Source organism: Fundulus heteroclitus, chromosome 1 (assembly GCF_011125445.2).
Source record: "Fundulus heteroclitus isolate FHET01 chromosome 1, MU-UCD_Fhet_4.1, whole genome shotgun sequence".
Taxonomy (NCBI): Eukaryota; Metazoa; Chordata; class Actinopteri; order Cyprinodontiformes; family Fundulidae; genus Fundulus; species Fundulus heteroclitus.
The window spans coordinates 22,121,280-22,137,320 of record NC_046361.1 but is presented as its reverse complement, the minus strand read 5'-3'; the positions used below and the strand labels follow the sequence as shown (position 1 = coordinate 22,137,320).

Sequence of the window (16,041 nt, the reverse complement as noted above, 5' to 3'; positions counted from 1 at the left end):
ATTATAAAGCTCAATACCCGCAGTCTTCTCTTGCCGTACCCATAAACACAAAGAATACTGCAGCGGCTCTCCTCTAATTAAGACGTGCTCATATAGTTTAATTAAAATGTTTCATGAATGGATGTGCTAAGTGGATGGCATTCCTGGGATGCTGTTCACACATCCTCCAGTCTTTCGTGAGCAGGTGAAGGTGTGAGGGAATATTCTTAAGAGCGCAGAAGGGAAGGTCCTTTATGGAGCCTCAGAGCCGGTACGAAATGCTGACTTGCTGATGACCTGATTCACCTGTGCCTGAGGGGGGGTGGGCCATTCGCAACAGCTGGAATCATGCAGTTTAGATAGGACAGGTCTGCAGGGTCAAACAGAGAAAGCATAGCGGGCTCCATGGAGTGTGGTTCCAAGGAAGAGGGGAATGAAGTTCTGACAGCACATGCTGCAGGGAGCGCCATATCCAGCGTGCAAAGGGAATCCTGGGACAAACCTGTCGCCCTGCCATACTTGTGCTCCTTCTTCAGCTTCATCCTGCGGTTCTGAAACCAGATTTTGACCTGGCGGTCGGTGAGCTGCAGCCCGGCGGCCATCTCCTGCCTCCGGTGGCGTCGCAGGTAAGGGTTGAAGTGGAACTCCTTCTCCAGCTCCAGCAGCTGGTTGTTGGTGAAGGATGTCCTCTCCCTCCTCGTTCCCCGGCCTGCAGCGCCAGATGCAACGCCACCGCTGGCTGAAGCTGGGGATAAGCACAGAAAAACAGATTTTTATAGCAAGTGCAAAGCGTGCACTTGAAAGGCTCCATCCCAGAGCCCTCAGGTGCCAGTAAGACCCACCTCAATCTTCAGCTAATCAACCTGAGACCAAGCGGAGCCCCCAGTTCCCATTCAGTCATGCTCGAGACTTCCAAACAAGACTGGCTGTCTAGTGTGTCATGTGTTCAGGGAAAGTTCCCTGCCGAAGAGGCAGTCTGGGGAAAACATCTGACGCCACTATGGCTGCCTGACAGGCCACATTAATCAGAGCTCCACACGGAAGCAGAACTGTCAAATCCCCATCTTAGTCACTTAAAAAGTACCTCGGGAGCGCCACTGAAAATAGCCGCCATTAGGGATTCAGTTTGACATGTATATGAGCAAAACCAGGGCCCTATTGATAACAAAATGACACAGAGGGGTTAATGGGTGTTTAATAAGACCTATAGCGAGTAGTGAGTACATTAGACAGAGGATGGTGCCGTCTTTAACTCTTTAACATGGCTGACTGTTTCCTTGTTATTCACCGAACTGTTTGGTAAGTAGGGACAGGTCAATTCAGTCAGGAGAAGAAAAACAAAACTTAAGGGACTTAACAAAACAAACAGGGCAAATTCACATCCAGTTACATAGAATCTATATTGTTCTAGATTCAATTCAATTAAATTCATATGATTTTAATTTAATTAAAACACAACCAGAGTAGTTTTGTAGCACTTTACAAGACAAAGCAAGATCAAATCGGTTCTGTCTATTCAGAGTCAGACTGAGCTCTTATACAACCCAGTCAATTTCAATTAGCTTCCAATCAATGTAATCCATTGCAATATAAACCAGTCATAAAGTCGGATTAAAATCCAGTTATATACAATGGATTATACTTTTTATTTGGAAAATGAAAACCGCGTTATAGTCATAAAGGCTAATAAAAATAACATTGCCCCATCTCTCTGTGCAGTTGAATCGTTATTCGTGAGCAAGTGTTTTTTGACCTCTAATCAGCACAAGAAGCAACAATAACAGCATGACTGCAGTTGTATACTTAGTGCAGAAGACCTTAAGAAAAGTTGCCTGTTCACTCAGCTTTACATTTGAAGAAATTACTATGTTAGAGCTGCACAACACATCAAGTCGACTTCATTGCATGAATTTTAATGTGCACAGATCTTGTGCTGTTAAACTACATGAAAATGTTTTAATGCTCATTAATAAGCCAGTCAGCAAATTAGCAAATTTTTCAGGTTGCTACCTCTATTAAACACTATAATCTGTCGATAATCCTAAAACAATATAAGTTGATGCAGTTCAGGAGAAACTTTCACACAAACAAGCTCACTAGGTTGCTGGGCAACCAGCAGCATGCAAGAACTGGCTTTGACCAAACCTGTAGTTCTACAAGGAACCTTGTAGCCATTCTTGTATTTTTTTTTTTTTTAGAAAACCTGTTATTTAGGCTTCAGTTCACTTTTGAGGTGAGTGCTTCTTTTTTTTTTTTTTTTTTTTTCTTGCAATGGCAAAGGACTGTTTGGATGCTTTATTTGGCATTCTAATACCCAGATTTGTGACAGTAGTCAGTTAGTATTATCGGGACTTTCTTTGTCCTTCATTCACAACACAGAGCTTCCTCTAGATCTATGGATCTTTTGCCATGTCATGTCTACATCAACCGATCTACGGGTCTAGAGACAATTCAGAAAAGTGGTTGGGACCCTGTCATGATACGGATAAAACAGATCCGTGAGTAAATGTGGCCCAGCTGAAAACAGTAACGTTATTGCAGTATTTAATAATAATAATAATATAAATGTCACAACGTCATAGTTTCCCAATATTCGCAGCTCAAAAACACATGAACAAAAATCACTTACTTGACTGTTTAGAGCCAGTTTCCCTTGACTTCATCCAGGGGAAAATCCCTCCTGAGTGGCAGATGGTGAGGCTACATCCTCTGCTCTTGGTGTCCAGCTTGCCCTTGGCATGGCAGTAAACCACTGGCTCCAGGTGGCACTCAGAAAGTTCACGCGGGTTCAGTCTGGAACTGAGGGGAACAGCAGAGGTCAGGTTCGGCTGCTCAGATCCTGAATCACGGCCTCCTCCTCTTTCTCCTCTTGCTCCTTCACCACACCCCACGCTAAGTTTTGGCACTTGTCCAGAGCTCATTTCAAAACTGTTGCCATGCAGCTGCGGAGGGAGGGACACAGACTGTTGGGGGTCCATGGACCCCACAGCTCATCAAAGTGGCTTAAATCAAACTCAGAAGTCCCTCAGCAGTAATGAAGCAGAGGTCTTCTATCTGCCTAATTTCAGATCACAATTAACCTGAGTGAATAAAGGCATGCAGGACAGAGCATTTGGAGCAGGAGACCTTGAAGAACGCTTTGGATAATATTTACTAGAGAGGGGGTTACCGTGGTCACGTGTGCCAGTCCTCCAATGACAGAGCTCTGGAGTTGGAAACTAATCCTGCTGGCAACTTAGGGTGCTCGAAGAAGCTTTGGCGATATTTCTTCAGACATTTACCGCACGCAGTCCAGCTTTTCCATATCTAGGGATTTAAAAAGAAGGGTTGGAGGGGTGGGAGATAAAAAAAGAAAAAAAAAGAATCAGATAACTGGACTTAAAAATGACGGCAAGATGAAAGAAAGAGCGGGATGCGTTCAAACGGAGACATGGGGAGACAGACAAAGATTACACACGTGCGCTGAGGAGCGGTTTGATTTCAGACCGAGCGAAAAGATTTCTGCTTTTACTGCAAATGTTCCAGGATAAACTGGGAGAGTCGCGTCTTGCTGCTGAGCGCCCCGTGGTAGGTCCAGACAACAAGAGCTCCTGCTTCACAACACCATGAGCGACGGAATTAAAATGCGATCACCGTTTAATTCGTTCCTTCTTGCGTGTTTAAAAAACGTGAAATTGTAAAATCAACTTCGATTCTGTGCTACTTTTCTCCCCAGACGAACACAATGACAGATATTTAACCCCGCGTTTTCAATGCTGGCTGCAAAGAGCTTTTAGTAGTCTTTCAATGTGAATTTATTTCCGATTTTTTTTCTTCTTTTTTTTTCTTTCTTTTTTCTTTTTTTTGCAAATTCGGAACAAAATGTAACTTCTCGCTATAAATTGGCGGGCGTTTCCTTTTCATAACATATGCTTCTAACTGTCCGAGTCCAAGTGCAGCTTATTAGGATTCAATGGGAGTGGTCAAACAAAAGGCTTGTGACAGTCATTGCTGCACAAAGACAAAGGAGGCAATCATTAAAGGTTTTCTTTTTATCCTGCAGGATGACTCATTTGCATTATTCCGGCTTCACTGTACAGTTTCAGTTGTTGCGAAGTAACATTTTTTTTTTAAATATTCTGCCTTTAATCCCTTTTCGCTGCTCGGCACAATGCAGGACGGGTTGACAGAATTCCTCCTGCGCCTGTTTGCAGGAACACAGGCCAGCTCCTTGAGGCGAAATGTGCTCGAATAAAATATGGAATTTGCGATTTGATTTTAAGACGAGGCAAAAGATAGTTTTGGGGATGAAATTATGCTGCACTAAATGCTGCAGTGATTGTGCCCTAAGTGAAGAGGAAAGCAAACTGACAAATGTTTTTTTTTTTGTTTTTTTTTTTCTAAGTTCAACAAAACACAAACACATGCAAAAAAAATTAAATAAGTAAAATACTGAATTTAGCACTTCTTTTTTTTTAATCGAACCTTTTCTAAAGAGCATGTGTGCGTTATGGGCTCATATCAACCTTAGTTGAAGCAAGCTTCAAATGTAGCCTAAATTCCTGCTGGTGTTTCAGTGCAACAAAGCTGTCCAGAAAGCCCTCTTTAGATGTCTCAGAAGTGATGGATTATGCACTCAGGGCTGCACAGCTTGGAAGGTGAAGAGGCTTCCTCCTTTCTTCTTGTCTTTTACGCGTCACCCCAGCTGCCATCATGATCAGGGCCTTACCTGCAACTTCAAAGTGCATCAAATCACGAAGTTTGGAGGTTTTTTGTTTTTCTTCAATTACAGGACGGTAAAAATGCTTCACTGATTTATGAATTACACGAATTTAGACATAGGCTCAACGTAACTCTTAATATTTAGAAATATTAAATTTGTCAAGAATTTAATTTACAATTCTTTGGGTCATTAGTCTTTTTCCCACTGTGGGTCAGATAACAAAGCAAATGGCTTAGTTTAACTAAAACATAAACAAATAAATGTATAATAATAATAATAATAATTATTATTATCATTATTATTATTATTACTATTATTATAAGGATGGTGCCGGCTGAAATTGGGGGGAAAGTAATTTAATTCATGGTGTTTTCCTTTCCTCGCACCCTTGAACGCACTCTCTCTGAATTTGGAGATAGAATCTATGATATACTAGCTCAGCAAGACATTAATTTAGCTCCTCCGCGCCTCCACCACAATTCTCCGTGAACTCTGTTTGAACCGCCTCAGCGGCTATAGATCATTTTTCTCTCTCACACAAAAGCGCGCCGGTCGCTCTTGGGTGTCAACCCTTTTACAATTCCTCCTTACCTTCTGCGCTCCCTCGCCCGCTGACACAAACAAGCGAGGAAATTGTCGATAAACTTTTATTTTTCATACCAATAACGTATACAGAGAGCAAGAGAGAGCTGCGGCTGCGCACGAGCAGGAGGAAAATCTGGCGACTGCAGATTAGTCCCCCCCCCCCCCCCCAACAATAAATATGCATCCATGTAATTTTATTTACCATAAAGACACACAAAAAAAAGACCATAGTTTTTTTTCCAGAGCTTAAGGAAAACACGGATCAGTTAATGCATGTCCAGAGGACAGAGCTGTGCAGATAAGAGGAGAATGAAGGAGAGCTGGGGAGAAGACGTTTTAATGGGCAGAGGACGCTGTCGGTTAAAACGGTGCATACAAATGGCGCTGTCTTGGCAGAGCAAGGAGAAGATTTATGGGCCCGGTGCCCTATGTTGCTGTAAACAATGCAGAGTGAAATGAAAGGACCAGAGTTTGGAGACTGCACTTCATAAGTGAGGAGAAGACACGCATGTGGTCTTTTTCGTGCACCTTATGTAGGAGTGTGCATTAATAGGGTTTTATTTATTTATTCATTCATTCATTCATTCATTCATTCATTCATTCATCCATTCATTCATTCGTTCACTTGGTAAACCAAATGAAACCCTGGACCTTTTCAGGGAATAACGTTTTGAATTTTATGTCACAGTATTTTGTTTTCCAAATAGGAGAAGTTTGACAGAAATACACGCGTAACACACTAGTCGTATTTAACGGGTCTTCTTAAATTCGTTTTGCAGCCTTTCCGAGCCAGGCTTGTTTAGCGTGAACTTGCCTCCTTCAAAAGCACCTTGCAAAAAACGGCCCACTAAAATGTGCAAATTAGTGAAAGGCTCCATGATGGGACCTGTTCCATCGTATTTGTGGGTCCTCACAGTCTAAAATACAGCCGGTTTTAATTGTATATTTTCATGCAAATCTAAAAATTTAAGCTGTTTGTTAAGCCCTCCATTTTAAAATGTTTATGTTTTTAATAATGTGACAACAGTTCATCTGTTGCATCTGCCATGTGTGCAGCGAGATGTGTGGCATTGTTCAGCGGTGCAGCAGCAGCAAATGCAACTGGTGGCGCAGCAGAGAAATCGTTGTCATAGAACAAATTAAATCACTTAACCTGTACATAATCGAGAATCTATAGTCTCCTAGATTGCATATTCAGATCACTTGTGCTGATGAAAAGTGAATACCATAACCATAATTCAGTCTAGTGATTGTCTGGGCCCCCGGTGACACCTTCAACGCAGGAAATGGGTTTAATTTCTGGGGTCCTCAACGATGCAGCAAATAGGCTAATTAAATATTTCTCAGTGAGGTGTTATGGTGACATAAAGTACACTCGTAAGTTCACCCAGGCCATCATTCCCTATAGCTACAGTATGCGATGTGAAGTCTTCAGAGGTAATGGTACCTGCTTTGTACTCCTCACCCTGCTATCTATCTATCTATCTATCTATCTATCTATCTATCTATCTATCTATCTATCTATCTATCTATCTATCTATCTATCTATCTATCTATCTATCTATCTATCTATCTATCTATCTATCTATCTATCTATCTATATATCATTACCATTGACAATCACATACAAAATCTATCAAGATCTACTTCTACCGTCTTCACAACATTAGCCCTCTTCTTTCCCGCTCTGAGGCTGAAAAACATATCCATGTCTTTGTATCTTTCAGACTGGATTGCTGCAAGGCACTTTTTTACAGGGACCTCCTCCAAAAATATTCAAGAATTACAGTTTATGGCAAGAATCCTCACACAAGTACGCAAGTATGAGCATATTACGTCCATACTCCCTCCACTGGCTCCCAGTCCCAGTTTGGATTCAGTATAAGATTCTTTTGCTCACCGATAAATGCATCAGCGGCCAAGGTCCATCCTATCTACAAGAACTCATTCCACTCCAAATCTCCACCAGCGACCTCGGGTCGTCCAGCGGCCGGCTCCTCCAGGTCCCCTTTACCAGGCTTTGAACCATGGGGGGCAGAGCCGTTTGCTCAGCAGCATCACGGCTCTTGAATAGCCTCACTATTAGAGCTGAAAAAAAGTGCAGAGTCTGGACTCCTTTAAAGTTGGACTGAAGACATTCCTGTTTAGGAAAGCTTTTAATTGCTAATCTTACTCCTGTGTTGTTTTCTTGTTTGTGTTTTAACTGTAGCATTATAAAATTGCTTAGAATAAAAAGTGAAATATGAATAAAAATTGTTGGTATTATTAGTATTACCATCTATCCATCCATCTAACCATCTGAAAGGGAGTCTGGAAGAGGTGCAATTTGAACTATAATTTTAAGAAAACTCACAGCCCTCTTTTTGTGGAAATTGGTGGTTTCAGAATCTCTTTTCAGCGCTGAAATATCCAATTTGTGTTTGATCAGCAAACGTGTTTTAGAATTAAAACAAGAAATACATAAAGGGTCATGATTACTCAAAAAACTGTCATATAGTCCTTTAGTTTATACCCCAAACTTTAGCCAGACATACTTTCTAATTGTTTACACTTCTACAGATAGCGCTACTGCCTACTGGGTCAAGAACAAGTGACACAACCTGGTTTTTAGGAGCGCTGTGCCGCCCCATGCTGGAGGGCACCCTGGGCTGGCAGCCATATCGCCCCATGTCAAAACTTTGGCAAGTTCGGACTACCAATCACTTCAGTAGTTAAGGTCAGGTTTCCAAATCAATTTTTATGTTATTCAATCCATCTCCAGCGTTTTCACCAAAGGCACACGCGCACATACAGGCTGGTGCATTTGCTCCCCCCTCGCCATGGGTTAATGCAGAGTTTTAAGGATTTATGACACTCCCACTGCTGGTCAGTGTGAGGCAGCCCCTCTTCTGTCCCTGGAAAATAGCAGCATGACCCCTGTTTCAACTCCCTGCCTTTATACAGCTGCTACAGGGCTGCAGTTTAAACACGCACACAACAATGCGCCCGGCTTTCATCGCCGCCCTAAGTGGTTTGAAGGAGCCACTCACCTGAGACGAGTGGACAAACACATGTGTAACCGCCCTACCTGACAAAAACTGCAGGTCGTAACAACCCAGGTGAGCGTCAGATCAGAACTGACCGATCCTATTTAGCGCTTGTTTAAATATCTCGATGGCTCCTAGTGTAAAGTTTTTACACCTTCCGAGAGTAAAGGGAGGGAGAGAGCGAGAGAGAGAGAGAGGCCTCGCCAGAGGTGCTCCATAAATCAGAGAGAGCCTGCAGCGGTGCAATGTGAGCTGAAAATCATGTGTGATTCAACAGTCTCAAGTCGGAGAAGAAACCGGTTGGAGCTGAGTAAGTGCTCGGGAATTTAAACTGAGAACTGCAAACATACAAAACGCACCTTGGTTCTGCGCACTGATTGGGCGGAAAACATTCATGTTTGGAGGAAGAGGAAATCCTAAATGTGAAAAAAAAAATCTAAGCTTACGGAACAATATTTCACTGATGAGAATTCCTGGATAGATTGACGTTTTTTGGTTGTTTTTCTATTCAGTATGACCCTTTGACAGGGCTGACAAACTTGCAGGTTTTTAGGCTGCACTGATTACATGACTATGTGAGAAAATTCAGGAAAAAGTACAAGATGTCCAGTTTTTATTGACGAAGATTTTGTTCCTGATTGATGGCCGAGAAGGTGCTAGAGACTTTGCTCAGATAACTTGTAAACATTGCCTTTTTTTCATAATAAACAATGAGATCCATCATCAACATACACAGATTTCTTGATTCCTTGTGAAAAAGAATATCAAGTCATGCCTCAAGAATGCGTTTTCTTTTTGTCATTAATCTTTCCTAACAAGCCCTCAGACAAAAGGTGCATGATGTTTTTGATGTTCAGAGTGTAATTTGAGCTCCACCTGTAACCTCGAGGACAGGACGAGGAGGAAGAAGAGTCAAATATGTAGTAGCACACAGACATGGGAGTTTGGCTTTCACTGACAGCTGTTTACCTCTGGAAAACTGCCTGTCGAGCATTTTTCTATGAATACTGACTTATGCACCCCAAACCGCCTGACAAATATGTGATCTTTGCAACCTCTTGTTACCCAAAGAGAGAACTGGAACTGACCGATGAACTAATGCTCAAGTTGCACAGATTGTAAGGAAACCCCTCATTGTTTAATCATTAAGTTTAAACGGTGATATGTTAAATCTAATTCAATTATTTTTTCAACTTGATCTAAAACGTTCCATGCACACTTTAACTGTTCGCCTATCACTGTTAGTATTGTTATATTTTCATATGTAAACTCCTGGGTGGCCACCTCAAACGCACGTTCTTGTCCTGGTAACTGAACTGAAGACAGTCATTTTTTAACTTGAAATATTGTAACATATTGAATTGCTTCTCAGCGAAAAGACTTGCTGCTGACAGGCTTGACATTCTGGAAATAGTTTTACGGAAACTACCAAATGTCATAACATTTTACCTGTGTGCACTTTTTTCCCCCCCAAGTTTACTTTGGAAGGCAAGCCAAGCGCGTCAAAACATGAAAACATATTATCATGCTTATGGTTTGCTTGAATTCACATTTTTCTTACAAAGGAAGGATGATATGAAGGATTATTCTACTTGATAACTTCATCCTGGGTTACTTGATTATCAAGAAAGCTTTGGATAATTATTTTTAAGCATTAAAACAACAAAGAATGGTTATATGAACTTGCTATACATATATATATATATATATATATATATATATATATATATATATATATATATATATATATATATATATATATATATACCAACAAGTGAAGATAATTGTTACTTGTAATGTTACAAGAGTTGGGAGATCTGGGGGTCTCAATAAAAAGTTTTCAAGGTGTTACTGAGTAAAAAAAGAGAAAAAAAAAGCTTCAACACTTGAAGGTCCTTGTTCATAAACTAATCACAACTACCAAGTGTCCCAGTACTGTCAGAAACGCCTATAATTGGCAGCTGGATTTTGGACACAGGAGCCAAACTGGGAGCAGAAGTCACATGAGCGCAGCAAATGAAACTATTTATAGTTGCTGCTACTTTTTATGAGACCTCAGAGAACGCTATAATCACCACAGCAAAAATATTCATTCAGTTTGTCAAATTTGAGGTGAAATGGCCAGACAACATCTCTGGTGGTTATTTTTAATATGGCTATGAATTACGGGTAACTTTACTCTGTGCATTTATGTTTAATGACTCGCTCGCTGAGAAAGAAAAAAAAATAGCACCCACACGAAGAAGGCGCAGGTTATGAAGTCCCGCAGCTCCGCTGGATGCAGAGAGGCGCACCGTCCGAGGGTTCAACGCTGTCCGGTGTCCCCATGCATAACAAAGGGGGCATGCAGTGATGCCCTGCCGGAGGCCCCTTCTATACAGGCGCAGCGCAGAAAAACCCACAAAGAAAGCCGAGGCCAAGGGAGGACCGGCGAGGGCGCACACAGAACGTACACGCATAGAAAGTGAGTCAGGTCACAGGGTTGGAGAGGTCGACCATCCAGACTGAAATGAACCTAATGGAACAGAAAATGTGTCCTCGAGGTGAACCCGGCCTTCTCCCATCTCGCCCCCCCCAAACTTCAATGAAGCACCTTTTCAAGCCCCGCGACATGGAGGCGACAGAGCCGAGAAAAGGGGCTGGAGGGATGCTGCGACTGCGGAGAGCACATTAATTTCTCTAATCTGTCCAACAACATAAAGGCCCCTGAAATCATTTTTCAGCGCCGTCTCACCACCATTCTACTGGTTTTCTCTCCAAAAGCCAAGTCTCCACAGCAGATTTTAACATCTGCGCTTGTGCGAAAAATAAGCCCATTTAAAAAGGCTCCAATCTCACATTTGCGCATTCTTCTGAGTTACTCTGGCTGATATCGCGCAACATTTGATGTTATCAAAAACTGGCTATCATCACAGCTGTTTTCCAGGACATTATACAGAGCTCCGTGGTGCAAGATTGATGATGGAAAATACCTCCTCTCTTTGTGTTGTTGTGCCTCCCACTACGCAAGGCATTTTATACGACCTATTCATGCCACCGTTTCAATAATCTATCATATTGCTTGCGCTTCTTTGGATGTGAGTCATGCTCAAACGTCATTTATCTAAAAAAAACAAAAACAAAATAAATGCACTGAGGAAAAATAAAATAAAATAAAAGAGGACACAGGTCTATTAAATATTCAGTTTAAGTAGCTGCGAACAGTTCTGGAGTGTGGCTTTAACACCATTGCTAATTTTAGGTGTATTTTGCTGCTGCTTATAGAGGCACATCCACTTGCAGAAGTAAAAGACACATGAAACCATTAGCACTCCTCCTCACACAGGCCAGAGCCTGACAACAAAGGTCAGCGTCCTTGCAGTGATATTTTACACACCACACCATGCACTACACTGAATCTGCGTCCAGTTCACTGTTTTTTTTTTTTTTTTTTTTTTTTTTGTATTTAATTTTCATTTATTTCACATGTTGAAAACCCAGTCAGATGGCGCAGTGGAGCAGTATAGAAAAAGCAGGGCGACTTTGTGCATTACAAAATGGCTATGTTTACAAGCATCTATCAGCTCTAACACATTACCAATGTAAGCTCTAAATTAAAAGCATGCATTTTGGCCTTAGAGTCAAACGAGGCTCCATTTTGTGGCACTGGCAGAAAGCAGTGCAGAAGTGGGCTGGAGGGGGCCCTCGGTATAGCTTGTCTGCAGCGCTAATTGAATGCCCTTCAGACTGATGAGGTTGCACCAAATGCAAGGAGCAAACTGCTTATTTTTCCATATTTTTGGAAACAGCTTCCTTGTATCACAAGGCAGGCTGTGCACAAACACAACGGCATTCAATTTGCACACACAAACACACACACACACACACACACACACGCACACACATAAACATATATACACACACATGCACACACACCATGTCTGTACACGTTGCTATTTTAAGGGCGCAGGAAAAAAGTAAAAAAAAAAAAAAAAACAGGGATCTGTTGAATATTTACACATCTGTACAGTTTTTTAAAAAAACCTCCAATCATTAGTAGACCTTGTCTCACCTAAAATGAACTTCGAGCATACGTATGTAAAACTAGTAGACACTCACTGCTTTTATTGACCAATATGATTAGCACAAGTACACTAAACTCCGTTTATTGCATTTCACAATAATCTGCTTTGTGACGGTCTAAACACAACATCAACACCACAAATAATAATAATAATAATAATAATAATTTAAAAAAAGACAACTAAAAATGCAGATCAAATTCCTGTTTCTGAAATACACGAGGTAAATTCACACATTGTTGTTTATCCTAAACATACATGTCCAGAACCAATGCAGTTTTCAAGCTTTTTTTTTTCTCAATATATCAAAATAATTATTATTATTATAGTGATATCCTTCCAGTGTTGTTTGAAATAAATAGATTGTGCATTTTACCTTGGGCAGCTGGGCAAAAGAATTGCCCACAATAACGTTTTGATAAAATGTATATTTTTTTTCTAGTTTCACTCCTTCATTTTAATAGAAAAAAAAAATCAAGATAAAAGAACTCCAAATAAATTAAACCCTGTTTCACGTAAAAAATAAACCATCGGTATTCGCAGTAATCCATGCTATATAACATGCATTTTTTTTATATAACTTTGGACTTAAAGGAAACCGCACAAGATCGCTACGAAAACAAAATATATCATTGTTCTATAAATAACCAGTTCTCCGTGTACCCCAGGTGTCTGGTTCGTGGTTTTATAACCTGGTAATATCCTCGCCATGCTGTGCTCCGGTGAGTTCGTCGGGGGCCCCAGTGTTGGTGGCCGAGACAGCGGGGACTCCGCCGGCCGCAGAGCCTGTGTTTGACACGGAGGAGGAGGAAGAGGAGGAGGATCTCACTTTGGTGTTCGGCAGCCTGTGATCCTTTTTCCATTTCATCCTGCGGTTCTGAAACCAGATTTTAATCTGCCGCTCGGAGAGCACCAGGGTGTGCGCGATCTCTATGCGTCTCCGCCGGGTTAGATACCGGTTATAGTGGAATTCCTTCTCCAATTCCAAGACCTGCTGCCGGGTGTACGCTGTCCTAGACCGCTTTGGCTCCGTCCCATTGTAACCAGAGTTCACTGGGAGGAAAAAAAAAAAGAAAAAAAAAAAAAACGGGGAGATGCGGAGAGAAAGAGTGGAAGGAGAAGGGAGAAAAAAGGAGGGGGGGTAAACAAAGTGAGATATGGCTCAGAAAGATTTATTGGACATGAATGTTTAGCTGTTTGAGGAAATTTAAATGGGAAGTTAAGAACTTCTTCGCGTAATGAGAGGACACTCACATCCAACCATGATCTAAATTATTAATGCAAGATCACAAAGCTCAGATTTTTTTTTCTTCTTCCTTTCTCTTATTCATTTCTCCCCCCACTCGCTCTCTCTCTCTCTATCGCGCAATACATAACAGCAGAAGCCACATGGTGATACGGCTGCCCTGAGTATACCTCGGCTATAAAATTTATGGTGGGTGTAATTACCAATGCCGAGTCGTAAATCCGCCTCAATTGTGCCATTTCAAAGGCTTCCCTGCTATCGGAGCAGGGGCTGGCAACGAGATGGGAGTCAGAGGGGCTTTGATAAAGGGAGGGAAGAAGGGGAGAGAGGAGCCTGAGCAGAGCAAGGGGAACATAAACACCACAAGTTGCCTACCAGTGCTGACGTGAATTTTCTTCATCCACGGGTACACCACGGGCTGTTTCGACGAGACTGTGCTGTTGGGATGCTCCGGGGTGGCTTGGTTGCAGGCGGAGGCTGCGGCCGGCGGGGTAGCGGGGGACATGGACAACTGTGGGGTCTCACATGACGCAGGCTGGCCCTTTCCCGTCAGCAGGTGCGCGGAGTGGGGTATTCCGTGTCCCCGCGGCGTGTCGGGCTCGGGGATGCTTGCACAGTTAAACTGGCGCTCTTGGTAGCTCGCCCGCGGAGGAGGGTATAACTCCTGGTGGTGATGCTGGTAGCCGGTGTCCCTCGCGCGGCTGTAATATTCTGGACTGTGCTCGGGGATGTAGTTGTTTTGCGAATATTCCTCGCATGGAGGAAATTTCGGATCAATGTAGTTAGACTCCATCAAATACGAGCTCATGATCATTAATTTCTGGAGTGGAAAATAATTTTTCTAGCTTTGTCGTTTTTCTGCTCCATAAAGCCCTCCTACTTGCGAGCAGCCCTGTAAAGTTACTTTAACCACGTGACCCAGTGGCCCAATAGCAGAGGAAGAGGTAGTTCCCGGATAAGGAACCAGAGGTATTTAGCATACCTACAGTCGCCATTGTAGGCACAAAGCGCTCTCTCTCTCTCTCTCCCTCTCTTTCCCCCTGTGTCTCTCTATTCCTCCTTCTTCCCTCTTCTTCTCCCTTCCTCCCTCTCTCTGGTGTTGTTACCAAGGCAATTGATCTTGGGGACAAAACTAGTAGCTGCTGACCAAGTAAAAAAAAAAAAAAAAAAAACAGGCAAAATCCATGGATCCCAATTATTCAAAGGGACAATGGTCGGCCAAGGATAAAGCACAACAATAGAGACCCAATCATTTTCTTACTTTTAACACCTTGCACAAAGGTTATCTGCAGATTAATGAAGGTGTGTTCTTTATCAGCATTAGTTCAGCTGGGAAACAAACTGAAGGCCATTAAGGCTTCAAGCTGGACATTTCTGTAAAAAAAAAAAAAAAAAAAAGATTCTTTTGATGTTTAGTTTTTTACTTATATAAAATATGTTATGATCAGTTTTCCTATTATTATTATTATTATTATTATTATTATTATTATTATTATTATTATTATTATTATTATTATTATTATTATTATTATTATTATTATTATATCTAATCAATATACAAGCTAACCCCCTAAAACAACTTCCACAATGTGCAAATCCCTCTGATGGCATCACAAAAGCAGAAATTGTGAGACTTCAGTAACTTACAAAATTACCTTCAGTAATAAGGTAGTTAGCTAATCGCTTAAATAGAACTTACTTCAAAACTTAAGTTATTTTGCACCTTCATGTCACTTAGCTTTAACGCCTTCAATAATTGTATTTAGACTTCAAGGTTACTGTCGACAGGTCTTCCCTGTTTTCAAACAATCACTCTTGTTAGGTAAACAATTTCATATAAGATATGAAAATTTAAATGGCCGTTTTGTCTTTAATTCCCAAAAGAAATGTCAAAAAGTCAGCACTGGTAGAAGTATTGAAGTTTTCAGGCTCAAATGAGCTTTGTATATTTGTCAAAGGTAGTAATACCCAAATGTCTCAAAATGAATAAATTAAATCATTAAAAACGATTAATGTAAAAGATAAAGGATGCATGAAGAAATGTCCCAAAAAAGTATCACTAGGAGTAACTCATGCAACTCAAACACAACTCTATTACTTTAGAATATGTGTTGAAAGGTGTCAAAAGTCATCATTCTGCCAGTGTTGTACTGATGCCGAACGCATCATGATGGAGCACTCCAATCTTGTACCTGTTGTGATGGCATCACAACACACACACAAGGAAGACTTAGCAAACTTTTTTATCTTTTGTCTACTTTTTCAAATCTTTCTATCATGGGATAATCTGTAATATTATTATTACCCAGCTGTATATTCAATATAATGGTACATTTGTTAATAGATATTTACATACCCCTGGACAGTGTTTTAAGAATTAACCGAGCTTCTGGGAGCTAATCCTAAAACTACTGAATATGAATGCAGATGTTTAATATGTCT

General features: G+C 41.3%; 1 protein-coding gene across 1 annotated transcript; it reads right to left on the bottom strand.

The window, feature by feature from the left end:
* Positions 1–2,653: 2,653 nt before the first annotated feature.
* hoxc4a (homeobox C4a) lies at positions 2,654–15,054 on the bottom strand. Its single transcript, XM_012866560.3, has 4 exons — positions 13,975–15,054; positions 13,046–13,406; positions 3,149–3,285; positions 2,654–2,778 (listed from the first exon to the last, which is right to left on the bottom strand). Exons 1-3 carry the CDS (start codon positions 14,411–14,413, stop codon positions 3,249–3,251), a joined length of 837 nt encoding a protein of 278 aa, XP_012722014.2. The 5' UTR covers positions 14,414–15,054; the 3' UTR covers positions 2,654–2,778; positions 3,149–3,248.
* Between the last annotated feature and the right edge of the window lie 987 nt (positions 15,055–16,041).

Bases quoted from the DNA above. Each gene is read 5' to 3' on its own strand.
- hoxc4a (XM_012866560.3), bottom strand. From the start codon at position 14,413: ATGATCATGAGCTCGTATTTGATGGAGTCTAACTACATTGATCCGAAA. The intron at 13,407-13,974 runs GTAGGCAACTTG...TTTTCCTCCCAG, and splicing joins GAAAATTCACGTCAGCACTG to TGAACTCTGGTTACAATGGG. The intron at 3,286-13,045 runs GTTATAAAACCA...TTAAATCCCTAG, and splicing joins CATGGCGAGGATATTACCAG to ATATGGAAAAGCTGGACTGC.